Raw genomic sequence first — 15367 nt, 5'->3', positions numbered from 1 at the left:
AACTCATGAATATATTGGTCCAGGGAAACGTTGTTTTTTTTTTGTTTATTGTCAAGTTGTAAAGGAAAAGAACGTATAATGTCTGTCGAATCCCCCGCATGGCAGTACAGTTCTACATTCTGTTATACCGATAACAGCAATACAAGCGCCTGATATTGCACACACATGTTTTAATACAGTGATTCCCGTATCAATAATATGTTCATGGTTGAGCAATTTTGAGTAAATGGCCGCATTTGGGAAAGTCTATTTCATGACTTCAATTTGTAAGATTTCTATACAAGCACCCTGATAAACATGTAAAATAGAGTTTTTGTCCTAAAAATAATCAAGTCCCCTCTCCACCCCCTTGGGATATAGTTAAAGTTTTATTTATGAAACATTTTATAAAGATACACAAAAAGCTTGAAAACTGTTAATTAGTTGAGCAAAATGATCCACGGAATCCATTGCTGAATATATTATTATAAAACGACCTTTAGAAGACACGCAAACGAGAGAGAGAGAGAGAGAGAGAGAGAGAGAGAGCTATTATTTATACTGAGCAAACAAATTTACATGTATGTACTTGATGATCAGCTCTTGCTCCCAGTTAAAATCATCAAAATTAAAATCGAATATAACACACCCAATCACTAATGGTTATCGTTTGATACCTATATAAAACTAAATGTCAAAATACGTTTTAAAAAACTTTGGGTAAGTGTTATGGGTTTATTTTTACAATAACGAAATTGATCCTATAATTAACTTTATTTGGTTGCATGGAAAGTAAAGTACGCTGGTTGTGTAACGACACGTGATTTTGGAAATGTTTTTCTTGTCTAAGTTTGACCCATTAACAGTTGAACTCAAAAGAAATTTAAAATCAATAAAAATCATCAAAAGTTGCTCTTTTTAAAAAACAGAAAGGAATTTATTTATGCGATCTCCTGAATGTATCGTGAGGATCAAAAAGTCGTTAACTGACAATTTTGTGAATAATCTTATATCCGTGTTTTAATGTCAGAGGATTTCATCTTGTATGTAATAATTATTACCGGTGTTCAGCTGAATCATCCATATTCACAAAATATTTTTACTACATGTACTTACAAATTAGAATTCAGCAAGTGCATTTGACTACTTAGATTTATAAATTAATACATGTATGAAAAAAAATTCCGAATCTAAGAAATAAAAGTCAAAATTTTACAAAACAATTTTATAATCCTTTGTACAATTTGGATAGTGATGAATTGTTTTGTAAATTGAGAATAATGTTTAAACCGATTTTTGTACAAGTTAGACTAATTCGATTTACTAAATCGTCGGTTCTACCCAAAGAAAATGTACATACATGTATATTTATATACTAAATTTCTGATACCAATGTATTATATACGTCATATCCTTACAGAATTCCATCTAAGTTACAAAAGTCGTTGTTTTAGATGAAATTTGAAATAAAAACTCCATTCTCATTGTGTTAATTCGTTGTCCTTAAATTTTTTTTTTAATGGACAATATTTGATCTATCATTACTGCATTCTGCATTAGGTTAATCAAGGAAACGTGATTCTTGTTTTAGAGCTCCCCAATTAAGGTGGACTAACACACCTGGAAAAAGTCACTCAAATTAACAGGACAGTTTTTTATAATGAAAGATATAATAATAATAAACTGTACATATGTCAAATAAGCGAAAATTTGGCAGTTTGGGGATAAAAAATGAATATCTAAAATAATTATTTCAGTAAATAACAACAAAAGCCCCTGCGGGATTCGAATTTAACACGGGGTGTACGGTTCACAAGTCCGACACTTTGTCCACTCGGTTATGAAGTAAGTTACAAGTTTCAGTCCACAAAATCCTTTTAATAAAACGAAATGTCGTTTCGATCAGCGCGGTCAACCATTTTGTGATGATGTGTTATTCCACCTTTTAACTGCTTTTGCTCTTCTCAAGAGCGTTCGAAAGGGGGGAGGGTGTCAAATGGGCTGCGTGGGCTCTTATGAATCGGGTTCTCGTCCTGACTGAACAAAGAAAGTAAATAGGTTATAAAATGGAAAGCGGTTCCAAGATCCTCCGTGAAATTACCCTCAAGTCGAGGGACGGAAGGCGGTGGTAGTAGATGCCTTTGCTATATGAATTTTGAAGATTAAAAAAGGAATAAAAAATGAATCGTCATCTCCAGATATTCAAATCTTTCTAATTTACTTCATTGGTGTCCAATGGAGGCCTTCACGCTACATTACGAAAATATACGAAATGCCCATCTGTTCATAACTCTTTTGACAAAAATCCACATTATCGCGTACATTTTGAGATAAGTTATATATTGAAAATACTTTTAAAATTCAAATTTGAATGCCCATATGCTTACTTAACACCCTGCGTCAAAGAATGATTCCTTATTCCTTAAATATAAACATATATATACAAATTCCGAACAGGATTGTAATGTTTCAGTGTGCACTGAAGGTTGAGGCGCTGCGTCGAGACACTGCTGTATAATGGTCTTTCCTGTCAGTTATAAAGACAATCATATATTGAGCATCCGATATATCATCCATATTGTGTAGTAGACATTTCGTATTCTACAGATTGTAATATTTTAGTTGCAAAAATTAAAATTGGAATAATTAAAATTGGATGTAAGGAGTTTGGTTTTATTAAACAACGATTTCTCCTAATCATAATCGCGCAGGTCACGTCATAGGCGTTTAGAACCGCTGCAAAGATATAGGCTACCTAAACTCCTGTTTTCTGATAATGGTCATTTCAATAATTTCAGATGATCGTTCCTCTTGGATTCAGGGTAAACGCTTGAAATCTTGAAGAAAAAAAAATTAAGGTTTCAGCGAGGCTCGAACTCGCGACCTTCTGCGTGTGAAGCAGACGTGATAACCACTACACTATGAAACCCTTGATATAAACAGGCGTTTTAAAAATATCTATATAATTAAAGCCTACCTGATAAGATCCCGGTCGTGGTTGCCATGTTATGCGCAGCAGGGTGTCTATTAATATCTATCGAGTTTTTAAAATGGGTTAAATCATCAAGACATGTCTAATAATATAACAGTGTAATAATGCATTCCATTCCGTGGGATACCAATACTCCAAGTATAAATATTCGGGGGGGGGGGGGGGGGGGGGGGTCTATATCGGATATCATCCTTTCAAAGGGCGGTAATCCAAATGTAAAAACCAGTCTTTGTTATTTTTTTCTGTTTTCTATTTTTATTTGGATGGTCTGTCCAAATTGCCGGGTCGTATTTGCCATTTTGCCGATGTGTAATTTTAATGTAAATTTTTAACGCCCTACTGAATAGTCATTAGTCTTCCGATCTCATGTTACAAAGACTTGATTTGAGCCACTTGTTATATACTTAGTATATATAGGCTACTACATGATTATGTAGGTCAAGTGGACAGGACAAACAACCATTAGATAAAGCGTGCGTGGATCGACACAAGGGCCAGACTCGGCAGAGCTCTAGGTTTTCCGAAATTGACTGCCCCTCCCCCCTCCCCAATACCGGCAAACAAAATTACATGTATCCCTAGAACCCCGACCACGGAAAAAAGTTGTAGATATTAGATAAAGCTCATGTGAAGAAGTCACCTCTGTGTCAGTTTTCCACATTATTCAGTTACTATAATGATGATTAATAATTCATCACTACATGTATTAACTGATTATGAAATTGTTGAAACTGTTAAACGAATGACAAAGCTTCAGTACTGATCAGACCCAACCTAAACGAAAGTAAACCCAAACTAAACCCTAGGTTTACTTTCTGGGTTTACTAGAGTGGACCCACAGTTAACCCCAAGTAAACACAGAGTGGACACAGAGAGTAAACCCTTATCAGAAGTATACCCTGAAAGCAGACGCTAACTGTGTATTCGGAATATACAAGGGGCAGGAATCACAGGCAGTAGGATAAGATAAAATACAGGTCTGCTTCACACTTCCTTGCGTATAGTTGACTCCAAACGCAATTCTCGAGTAAACCCAAAGTAAACCCCGAGTTTACTCTGGTGTTAGGTTGGGTCTGATCGGTACTATGCATAACTATGCATAATGTGGGACTATAGCAGGCCTGAAGGCCCTCTCATAACTTGACAAGACCTTGCATGCTAAACTGACACAAACAGAAGCAAACAAATGGTTAACAAAAATAGATTGTTGTTACATTCCTGTGTAATTAATTCCGATATTCTTTTACAGAAGCTTTATCTCAACAGAGACATAAACAACATGTTACTTATGTCTCTCATCTCAATGACAATAAGTTCTTGGATAAAAACTGTGAATAAAAGCTAAAAATTTACATTTATTTTTTAATAGGTATAGACAAACATACATATACTTGTACATTATATGCAACATATACATTTTATAAAAAATACAAGTCAATGTAGATAGCACCCTTACTCATAGTGACTGCGGTCACACAATGCAATTTTTCATCTGATTTTCAATCGCCTTGCTCAGGTAAGTTGATTGGAGTTGATTGTTGAGGTGGTAACATGATACGATTTACAACTGATTTTCCATTAATAAAACCCATTCAATATTTTTTGTGTGTGGGAAAAGTCAATGTGACGTCACGGTTTCACCAGAGAGTCGATTGAAAATCGGCAGACATCAGATTTTCAATCAACTTTCAGACTTTGCTTTCGACTTTAGACTTATCAGTGGTCACTCAGTACAATTTTAGTTGAAAGTGGATCAGATGAGAAAATCGGATGGAAAATCAGATGAAAAATAACACAGTGACAGCATCTTAACATGATTATATTAGTAAAGCACTTTCTTTGGTATAAATAATGAAAGATACGTTGTTAAAGAAAAAAATATTGGTTTTAATAGCAGAGGCATGTTCAACATAGCAGATGCTTGCGAGCACTTGTCAAAATTCCCTATACATGCAACACATATTTTGGCGAGCCCTCGCAAGCACCTGTTCTGCTAAACACGCCTTAGCTTTATTAAAAATAAAATGATTAACAAAACATAAGAGTACACAAAGTTAATTGTAGTAATTTTTCAGCTGTGTCAATTTTAACATTCAATTTGTAAGAAAAAGGAAATACAGATCCATAATTGAAGTAAACCATAATTTCATGCAAAGTGAATTTGAATTTTATGTTTCCATCTGAAGCAAATAGGTTTTAATAATACATACATGTAGTAAAAAATCTAAGAAATATCTATGAGGTCCACACAAATCTATGGTACTATGAAGATTGGTTATATTAAAAATGCTGCTCAGTTCTGAGTTAATATACAAATTTGCCTTTATTTCATAAATCTTATACATATAATACATGTAATTAACGATGCACATATTTTTTTCATATCACAAATAGAATTTCCTAAAACTATGTTAATTAGAGAAGTGCATGTACCTACATGCAAAAATCTAATAATAGCAATATAAACACAGATTTTCCAAATGTTCATGGGACATAATATGTATAAAAATACAGAGAATTTGCTGCATTTAGTTTACACATACGTAAAATAAGGTGTGTAACAAGTAAACTAATCTGATACATGTACATATCCTGAGTTATAAAGAAAAAGCATAAATGTAAATGTAGAATTCAAGAAAACAGACAAATTACAACGAGGGTAAAGGAAAGAACAAAGTGAGCTAAAATGAACAGAGAAGAGATCCTTGTCTACAGGGAGGCTAACTGATAGACAGAGATCCTTGTCTACAGGGAGGCTAACTGATAGACAGAGATCCTTGTCTACAGGGAGGCTAACTGATAGACAGAGATCCTTGTCTACAGGGAGGCTAACTGATAGACAGAGATCCTTGTCTACAGGGAGGCTAACTGATAGACATGCCCTTAGTATACAGAGACATATCCGTCTCTACAGGGAGGCTAACTGATAGACATGCCCTTAGTATACAGAGACATATCCTTGTCTACAGGGAGGCTAACTGATAGACATGCCCTTAGTATACAGAGACATGGTCTCATTGTCATAACCGTATGTCCGGTACAGATTTCCCTTTACGGCGACGTCTTCCAGTGCCCGTATCATCATGAGTGACAGCTTGTGATCCTCCTGTGTGACCTTCAGTGTACTGAACATGCCGGACAGACCCGAGATTGTGGCCTGGGTCAAGTTGGCCTCATAGTTAGCAGTGGACACTACGCCGATCTTCTGAGCCTCAACATTTGCTGCCTCTTGGATTTCTTGTGCTGAAATAATCAATAAAAGATAAATTGATTTTTCATGCTTTGTATTATTAAGAAATTTAAATACTGAATGATGTAGAGTATTGGTGCAAAGGAATCAAAGAAATGATGTGGTGATACCTGTGTTCCTGATCTCCTTGGTCAGTCTGAGAGTCTTTGTGGTCTCTATCACTTTATTCTGTATGAAATATTCACGGTCTGCATACTCCTGCAAATCAGCAATGTCACATTTACAAAATAATCACAACTCTTCATTCACATTCATGACATAACAAATCTAGATTACTTTGAGATAAGAAAATCTAAATTTTGCATTATGCCTACCCTACTTTAACTAAAAGATTTGCAATCTATCAATTCAATTCATTGTATGTTATCTTTATTATCTAAAAAATGATTCAGGTGATTAATAAAATGAGAAGTGGATGACCTGATAAGTTTGAAGAATACACTGAATAAATCTACAGCTTTTTTAGCTCACCTGAGCCAAAGGCTCAAGCACAATTTGTCCGTTGTCTGTCGTCGTTATAAACTTTTCACATTTTCATCTTCTTCTAAAGAACCACTGGGCAGATATCAACCAAATTTGGCATAAAGCACCACTAGGTGAAGGGGATTCAAGTTTGTACAAATGAAGGGCCACGCCCTCTTTAAAGGGGAGATAATTGAGAATTATTGAAAATTTGTTGGTATTATTCAAAAATCTTCTTCTCAAAAACTATTCGGCCTGAAAAGCTTAAACTTGTGTGGAGGTATTCTCAGGTAGTGTAGATTCAAGTTTGTTCAAATCATGGTCCCCAGGGGTAGGGAGGGGCCACAAGAGGGGGATCAAGTTTTACATAGGAATATATAGAGAAAATCTTTAAAAATCTTCTTCTCAAAAAACTATCAGGCCAGAAAAGCTCAAATTAAAATGGGAGCATCCTCAGATAGTGAAGATTCAAGTTTGTTCAAATCATGGTCCCCGGGGGTAGGGTGGGGCCACAATTGGGGGATCAAGTTTTACAAAGGAATATATAGAGAAAATCTTTAAAAATCTTCTTCTCAAAAACTATTAGACCAGGAAAGCTCAAATCTGAGTGGAAGCATCCTCAGATAGTGTAGATTTAAGTCTGTTCAAATCATGGTCCCGGGGGTAGGGAGGGGCCACAATTGGGGGATCAAGTTTTACAAAGGAATATATAGAGAAAATCTTTAAAAATCTTCTTCTCAAAAACTATTAGACCGTAAAGCTCAAATTTGAGTGAAACCATCCTCAGATAATGTAGATTCAAGTTTGTTCAAATCATGGTTCCCGGGGGGTAGGGCGGGGCCACAATGGGGGATAAATTTTTATATATAGAGAAAATCTTTAAAAATCTTCTTCTCAAAACTATTAGGCCAAGAAAGCCCAAATTTTAGTGGAAGCATCCCCAGATCGTATAGATTCAAGTTTGTTTAAATAATAGTCCAGGGGTAGGGTGAGGCCACAATGGTGGATGAATTTTTACATAGGAATATAAAGAGAAAATCTTTAAAAATCTTCTTTTTAAAGACTATTTGGCCAGAAAAGCTTAAACTTGTGTAGAGGCATCCCCGGGTAGTGTAATTTCAAGTTTGCAAAATCACAGTCCCTTGGGGTAGGGCGGGGCCTTGATGGCAGTTAAAATTTTTACATAGGAATATATAGAGAAAATCTTTAAAAATATTATGGGAAAGTTTTCATTCCAAAACTCAGTACTTAGTGTGAAAGCACAGGCTATGCAGATTTAAGTTTGATGAAACCATGATTCCCTAGACAAAAGTGGGGCAACAAAATCGGGGGGGGGGGGGTATATAGGAATAGAGAAAAATCTTCTTACAGGTACAACAACAAAAGGGGCTTGGTATTTACCAAAAAAAAAGAGGTGGATAAAAATTGGCAGATTTTCAATTTTTTTTTAGCAAGATCTACTGTACTTAGTTGTCAAGATAATTTGATACTGTAATCTAATTTGATCAGAATTAAGGCAATTGTTGCTCAGGTGAGCAATGTGGCCCCTGGGCCTCTTGTCTATGACAATATTTTTTGGCCCACTGTGGTTAACAAAGAGAAACAGCTTCTTGGAGACAAAGTAGGCAAAAAATCAATGACATGTTTGTCTTGGATGAAAGTGCATAAGCAAGGTCCACGGATGATTAAACCCCACAGTGAGATTGTGTCAAATATGAGGAGGAAAGCTAAAGGCTAGAAGAATCGTCCCCATTAAACCCCTGACCCCAATAACTGTGGACCTCATCCAATGAGAAGCTGGTACCTTTAACAGAGTCCTGGTGAGATATCTCTCTGTCACCTGCGATGGTATATCCACCTGTCCGAGGTGGAAGTACTCCACATTGATGTGGAACCCCTGGCTACAGGTGCTCGGTGGTGGACACAGGGAGCAGGCTGTGAAGTTGTTACAACTGCTGGGGCAACAGGCAGGGCAGCAGTCTCCTGATGAAGAACACACAATATCAAAGAACATATTATTGTTTCCTTAATATTCCTTGAATACCAGTTTTCAGGTTGATCCATGAATTGGAACGTTTTGAAGTGCAATATTAATAAAAACATATTTCATTTATAGTACATACAATACGCTACAAATTTACATATCGGGCTTGAAATTGTGTTTTTCACTAAATCATGAATTAAACCTCAGTACACAACAGTGCCCAGTGACTGGCAGTGCATACACAACTACAGTAATACACATTGACAGGCAAAATTAATTTGGTTGATCCATCCACGATATCAATTTATTTACATAAGAAGTACATAAAGAAGTGGTATTTTTTTTTTATACCTTCTAATCTGTATTTCAGCTTCCTGTGGAAATATTTTTCCAAAACGGATCGCTGTAGTCGGAACTGGTCGACGCTGTAGGGAACAGCCGCGTTCTTGATTTCACTTTCTATCACACTCCTGATGACTGAATCATAGTCCATCCCAAACTCACTGTGTAAAACACCAACCTCTTTCTCTCTAAAAGTAAGAAATAATTCACTTACACACACTGTGAGACTTTGTGCATGTTGTCCTTGTTCCATATATAAAATTTTATCATCTTTATCTTTGCTTTAAATGACAAAATAAATTTCTACAGGACACTTGCTCAGAAACAATACGTATAGAGAAAAAAAAGATTTTATAATTAATCATGATCCCTTACTCATTCAAAATAACACTTAGTGATTGACACCAGCAATGTATAATTCTTACCTCAGAAAATATTGCACATGGTAGGAGATTGTGATTGGCATTTTGTCCACAGTGAAGACACCGTGAGTTTTGGACACAGTATGGGCAGTCCCATCAAACTCCAGAAACCCCACACTGGGCCCCAGGATGTAACAGCCAAACTCGTACGTGGTCGATCTGTCAACCACCCCCGTGATTTTGTTATACTTCAGAGCAATCTATCAACCACAGTAGTACAAGTGTTTGTAATAAAAGTCAGACAAACATATTCTTTAACCTGTTAGTTCTTTTATATGATAAAAAATTGCAAACAATCTTCCACTTAATTTTTTTAAATATTATTACATGATAAAATATTTTAGTTTTTCATATTGATTAATGCAACAAAGATTTTTGTATCAGCTGTGAAAACTAAATCAAAACTTACTCTGATTTATCCCCTGTAGTTTTACAGTGCATGTAAAGTTATGTGATCCTTAATCATATGACTCCTACTTTTAATAATGCTGCAGGAGACTTACTAATTATAAATACCAGAGTTAAAGTTATTTACCTGATAGTAGTCAAGGTAAACAAAGCTTGCTGGGAAGACTCCCAGGAAGACAATGAGAGAGAGCACCCCAGTGACCAGAATCACGGCACAGCAGAGCTTGTTAAACGAGATACTCTGCATCCGCCGATGGATAAACCTCTGGAGTCGAGATCCAGACTCATCTCTGGGTAAAAAAAAAGAAAAACCCCAGTTTGTCATTGCAATCAGAAATTTCATGAAGCTGACATGGAAAACCTGAAACATGTGTACTAGCCCAATCGAAAGGTCAGGGTCAAACAAGTATAACTTCATGTATTTTTAGTAAATATACAAGGGCCAATCCAAAAATTCGAAGACTTCTGCCATAGCTATTTCACTTAATAACAAATCATTACTTAATTTGGTAGACACAATTTAGCAATACTTTCAAACAATTTGAAATAAAAAAAAGTTAATATATTCCTTTATTTTTTTTTAATTATTTAGAATCTAATTCTGCAAAAATGAGCCATGGTACAGGGTCAAAATTTGTGTTATGTCAACAATAAACCATATAAAGTCGAAAGTAATACACTGTACATGTACTGGTACATGTGCATATATTTGGCTTAAAACCAAATAATATTGCAACCTCAAATTAAGTATTGTCTATTATTCTACATGTATGTACTCAATAATGACGGGATATATTGTTTGGTTGAACAGAAATCAGAAACTAAAGACTAATAGCTAGTCCTCTTAAAATTGACTAAAAATGTTGATGTCGCCGGACTTCACAGAGCAATGAGAAATACAAACAGTATGGATTTAACTTAAATATAATCGATAGACACTGTGAAAAGGCTCAATGGTGCAAAAACATGTAATATGTACAAAATTATTTGCCTTTTTGTGTTTATTTGAATTACATTTTGTGGGGGTGATGGAAATTGTGTTTTGGACATCAAATAGTCAAAGAGAATAAAATATCTATAAATATTTGGTCAAAAGAATAAGTAACGTCATCTGACATTTAGGAGTTTTCTTACTGCAAAGTAAAGACATGTGGTAATAAAAGAAAACTTTAAGGAACTAACTTGTGCTTCACGAACAAATATGAGCAAATAAGATGTCATGTTGTAAAGACTATGGGTGATGTAAAGAAGGGGTATTACTATAAGCCGTGCGTGCATCATCTTGATGTCATGTTTTGAAATTTCTGTGCTCCTTGATGACAAACCATGTTGATTTTAAAGTTGGGTAACACAAATATCTTTTCATCAAATGGAGTGAAACTTCACATATCAAAAAAATAAGTGGCTGACCATAGATTAATCTGATATCTATGATTCATAGAAAAATATATGATAGACAACCACACTGTCTTCCTATTTTTGATTGACCCTCGTATTTGTGTTAATTTACAAAGTGAGTTCAGATATTTATTCAATTTCTCTTTTTCTGTACAACTTATGATATACACTGTAATTATGCCTGTTTCTCATTTTAGATTCCTACCTCTCATCTCGTGATCCTTCCTCAACCTCAAAAACACTCAACCTCTCCTCACGATGACCACCATCCACCTCAGCTTCTAAAAATTTTTTTTTTTAAATAAGAGTCTAAATTATGCTTACAATGTATGTCAAATATCAACCCCCCGACAAGTGAAATTCTGTACATGGATATGGAAGACAAAAGAATGTATAAAAATTCTGTTCCAAAACAGAATCATCCTTAGTTTGAAATGTCTATATTTCTGGCAATGTATTACAATATCTGAAGCCCTACTGTGTAAGATCCGATTACTGACCTATAGACATCTGGCTGTACCGTCTGGAATTGGTCGGTTCCTCTCCTGACACCACATACTTATCTCCTCCTTCTTTGTCTGACGTCTCCTTGTCAGTAAGATATGATGCCTGTTACAAACCACAAATGTTTATTGAGAGAGTAATTTCATCTAGTAGCTGCATTTATATTTTAGACTGATTATCAGTGTTCTGTTTATTTTTGGTACATTTGGTACACTATATATGCATATATTTAAATGCTAAATTGTGTTTAAGGAGATTGTTGCCATTTGCCATAATCTGTGTCCTTTTGCTGAAATTGGTGGATGATATTGAAATTCTACATGTTCTATGACATCTAATTGCATCTCTCTCTCTCTCTCTCTCTCTCTCTCTCTCTCTCTCTCTCTCTCTCTCTCCCGTGGTATAACAAGTAATAATTATACTCACAGCTGGCACAGAGAAACCATTTTCCTCCTGAGAGTGATCTCTAGAAAATGTAGAGTTACTAATTTTATTTGAGGCCATAGCAGGGGGTCCATTCCATGGTATAGGTAAATTGTATTTCAACATACATGTATATCACAATCACAAAATTAACAAACATTATTCAGGGTTACATTTAAGTATTTATGTATATTATGCATTACTTATGTATATCATGCATAGTATACAGAAAAACATGCATTAAATTATTGGTAAATGTGATAAAGTACCAAAGCAAAACAACCTTCTTTTGATATGATCACATAAAAGTATATTAAAAAGAATACAGTAAAACATGGCTATAGTGAACACACTTATAATGAATTGACATACAGTGAAGTGAATTTCATTCCCCGTGACTTTATTTTGTGTTGTAAATTTGATGGTTATAACGAATTGCGCTTATAACGAACCAAAATCGCCCGTCCCAGACAATTTGTTTTAAGCATGTTTTACTGTAATTACATTGTCCTGAGTTTATGGTTAAACATTTTAATAAAATATTTGATTTGCTAGCAAATATTACAGAGTAATTCCACTGGTTACCTTCTGAGTCGAAGTCCTGAGTCAGGTCGTCCAGTGTCTATATCCACTCGCCCAGTGTCTATATCCACGCTGGTGTCACTGTCAACAGGGAAATAAACGTTTATTAATAAGCTCATCTTAAGCATTATGGGGGAATATATTTACACACTTGTATATTATGCATGTATATACTGTAAACGTTTTAAGTTCCATGTGTCTAAAATTTCCTGATATCCTATCACAAAAATCATCAAAACACTGTACAAAAACATATAAAAGGAATGTTTTCTACCCCACCCCCTTATCAGTCTATCTTTACTGTTAACATGATTTTCAATAAATACAATACATACGTTATTTTCATAGCCTCTTCATAAGTTGGTAATTCTAATAAAAAAGAAAGGAAGAATTAGATGTTCAAAAAATTCTAGAGCAATATCTAGTAAATGTACATGATCAGAAAAGTTAAAAGATAAATATTCATATGACTACCAGGTACATTGAAAAAAGTATATATCTCAAAAGTTTGTTGATGCATGTGTCAAAACATCTACCATACTTTTAAGAATAATGTACACATTTTGGTGACCAAAAATTGTCAAAACAGAATGTAAAAGGTTCAGTTTTTTTCTTCCAAAGGAAAAAAATTCCACATTGAAATTGGGAATAACTACGGTATTTACAGAATTGAGTTTTTTCCTTTTAATTGATAAATCAAATTACTGATGTAACAAGTACATACAGTATCAACTTTTCCCAAGTTTATAAGAAACTAACATTATTCGTCAGAGATTTTTTGCTGTTTTTTTTAGAAGTACTACTTGTTGAACAACGATGGCGGGTATATAGATACATGTATGTACATGGACTGATTTGTTATGATGGCAAATATAGATACAGTTGAACTTCGATATCTCGAACACCGATATCTCAAATACAATGGATATCTTGAAGTGATCTGTAAGTCTCAACCAATCATTGTTGAAGTATTCTACCCTCGATATCTCCAATATTCGGACATCTCAAAGTACTTGTACATGGACTGAAATGTTAGAGTACAGTGTATGAATACTTGCCAATATTCTGAATATTTTGTTCTCCATTAACCGGGGCTCCATTTAGAGGACTCTCTAACCGCACTATTGAAAACACAGATTAAAAAACTTTAGTTCTGTAAGGTTCATTTCATAATTGTAGTCTTAAAATCCATCAAGATAAATTTCACTCTGATTCTTTTGTTTATGAAATGAGGATACACACATACCTTTATAATAAATGTCAGTTATCAAATTAGGGTATAATGAATAATATATATATATTGATGATTTTTAACATTATGATAATTGTATACCTAATTTTCACAGATCTATCTAGTACCGGTATATATTTTATGTCATTATATTCTTAGATGTTCATAATAAAAACATATAAAAGCATACTTACCACCTATTTCATTTAAATCTGGAAAAGTAATGAATAGATGCCATGCACTACATGAATTATCACTCCTGATGACTGTGATATATCATATTTACTGGAATATATGTACTACTCATTTAATTTGGAAAAAATTCAATATATATATGGTCTATTTTTTCAACTCAATGAATGCTCTTTTCATTTCAAAGTTTTCTGATGGTATTTTAACACATTTAATAGACCAAAAAGTCCCAATATCCCAATCCTTAATTACATTGACCACATAACTACAATAAACCAGCTAACATATAAACATTTTTTTCACTACCAGTACCTACCAACTTGCTGATGTTCCCTTGAATCCTCTTGAGCCTCACTCTGACTCTGGAGAACATGTCTCGCCGCATCCCTCATTCTCTGTCGATCTTCCTCCTCTTCTTCATCTGGATCAAAATAATTTTACTTTTTAGCATTTTAAGCACATTTTCAGTACTCCCTAATTAAATAGTTAATTTCTATGGGTGACCATATTAACAAAATTTAGATCAATAAGTTGCAGTCATCTGTTGAAAACATCCTGATACCAAAGGCAAAGAAATACTGATGTCTATGAAATTTCAATATTATGTGTACAATGCATCTCTCACTTTGTCTGCAATTAACACTGATCCAAACAAACACACTGCTTGCATTATAATCATAACTATGGTTGCACTATATAATGAAAACTCATATCCAACAGACATTACCATTTTTTTTCTACAAAGCAATCAGAATGTTTACATTGTTGGGCTAAGCCTCACCTTTTTCCTGCGTGCCTTCCTCCCTGCCCGACATGACTGACACACTTCCCTATACCAGGTCTCCTAGTATTTCTACACTACTGTACAGTATGGCTGCTATTCTAAAGAAAATGAAAAAATATCATTATACAGATGACCAACCCGCTTATTCCAGTCTACAAACTAAGCCTGATATTTCGATGTCAGACTCAGGGTTGCGAAATATTCAGCTAGGGGCAAGCCAATGCCTAGATTTTATAAGCACTTTTAAGATTTACAAGCTGCTGTGCTGAAAATAATTATAAATGCATAACGTTAAACTGCGTTAATGAAAGCTATCCTCTATCGTAACATTGGTTTACGCACAGTTTAATGTTCTCGAAGTTCTTCCTCCCAATCTTGTTTTCAAGCAGTATGAATTACTACAAAGAAAACCAG

The 15367-nt window shown here is 34.6% G+C and overlaps 1 protein-coding gene and 1 non-coding gene across 2 annotated transcripts; both read right to left on the bottom strand.

Moving 5' to 3' along the window:
* Window positions 1-2835: 2835 nt before the first annotated feature.
* Window positions 2836-2908, bottom strand: Trnav-cac (transfer RNA valine (anticodon CAC)). Its single transcript has one exon. It is a non-coding gene; the product is annotated as a tRNA-Val (tRNA).
* A 1405-nt stretch (window positions 2909-4313) lies between these two features.
* Window positions 4314-15031, bottom strand: LOC128188327 (uncharacterized). Its single transcript, XM_052859312.1, has 15 exons — window positions 14951-15031; window positions 14486-14590; window positions 14172-14189; window positions 13805-13867; window positions 13082-13115; window positions 12750-12827; window positions 12168-12207; window positions 11738-11846; window positions 11443-11518; window positions 9967-10129; window positions 9435-9631; window positions 9019-9197; window positions 8488-8666; window positions 6332-6419; window positions 4314-6214 (listed from the first exon to the last, which is right to left on the bottom strand). The coding sequence occupies exons 1-15, from the start codon at window positions 14982-14984 to the stop codon at window positions 5946-5948; spliced, it is 1632 nt and encodes a 543-aa protein (XP_052715272.1). The 5' UTR covers window positions 14985-15031; the 3' UTR covers window positions 4314-5945.
* Between the last annotated feature and the right edge of the window lie 336 nt (window positions 15032-15367).

This window comes from Crassostrea angulata, chromosome 1, assembly GCF_025612915.1.
Source record: "Crassostrea angulata isolate pt1a10 chromosome 1, ASM2561291v2, whole genome shotgun sequence".
NCBI lineage: Eukaryota > Metazoa > Mollusca > Bivalvia > Ostreida > Ostreidae > Magallana > Magallana angulata.
This window is presented reverse-complemented; position numbering and strand designations above follow the sequence as displayed.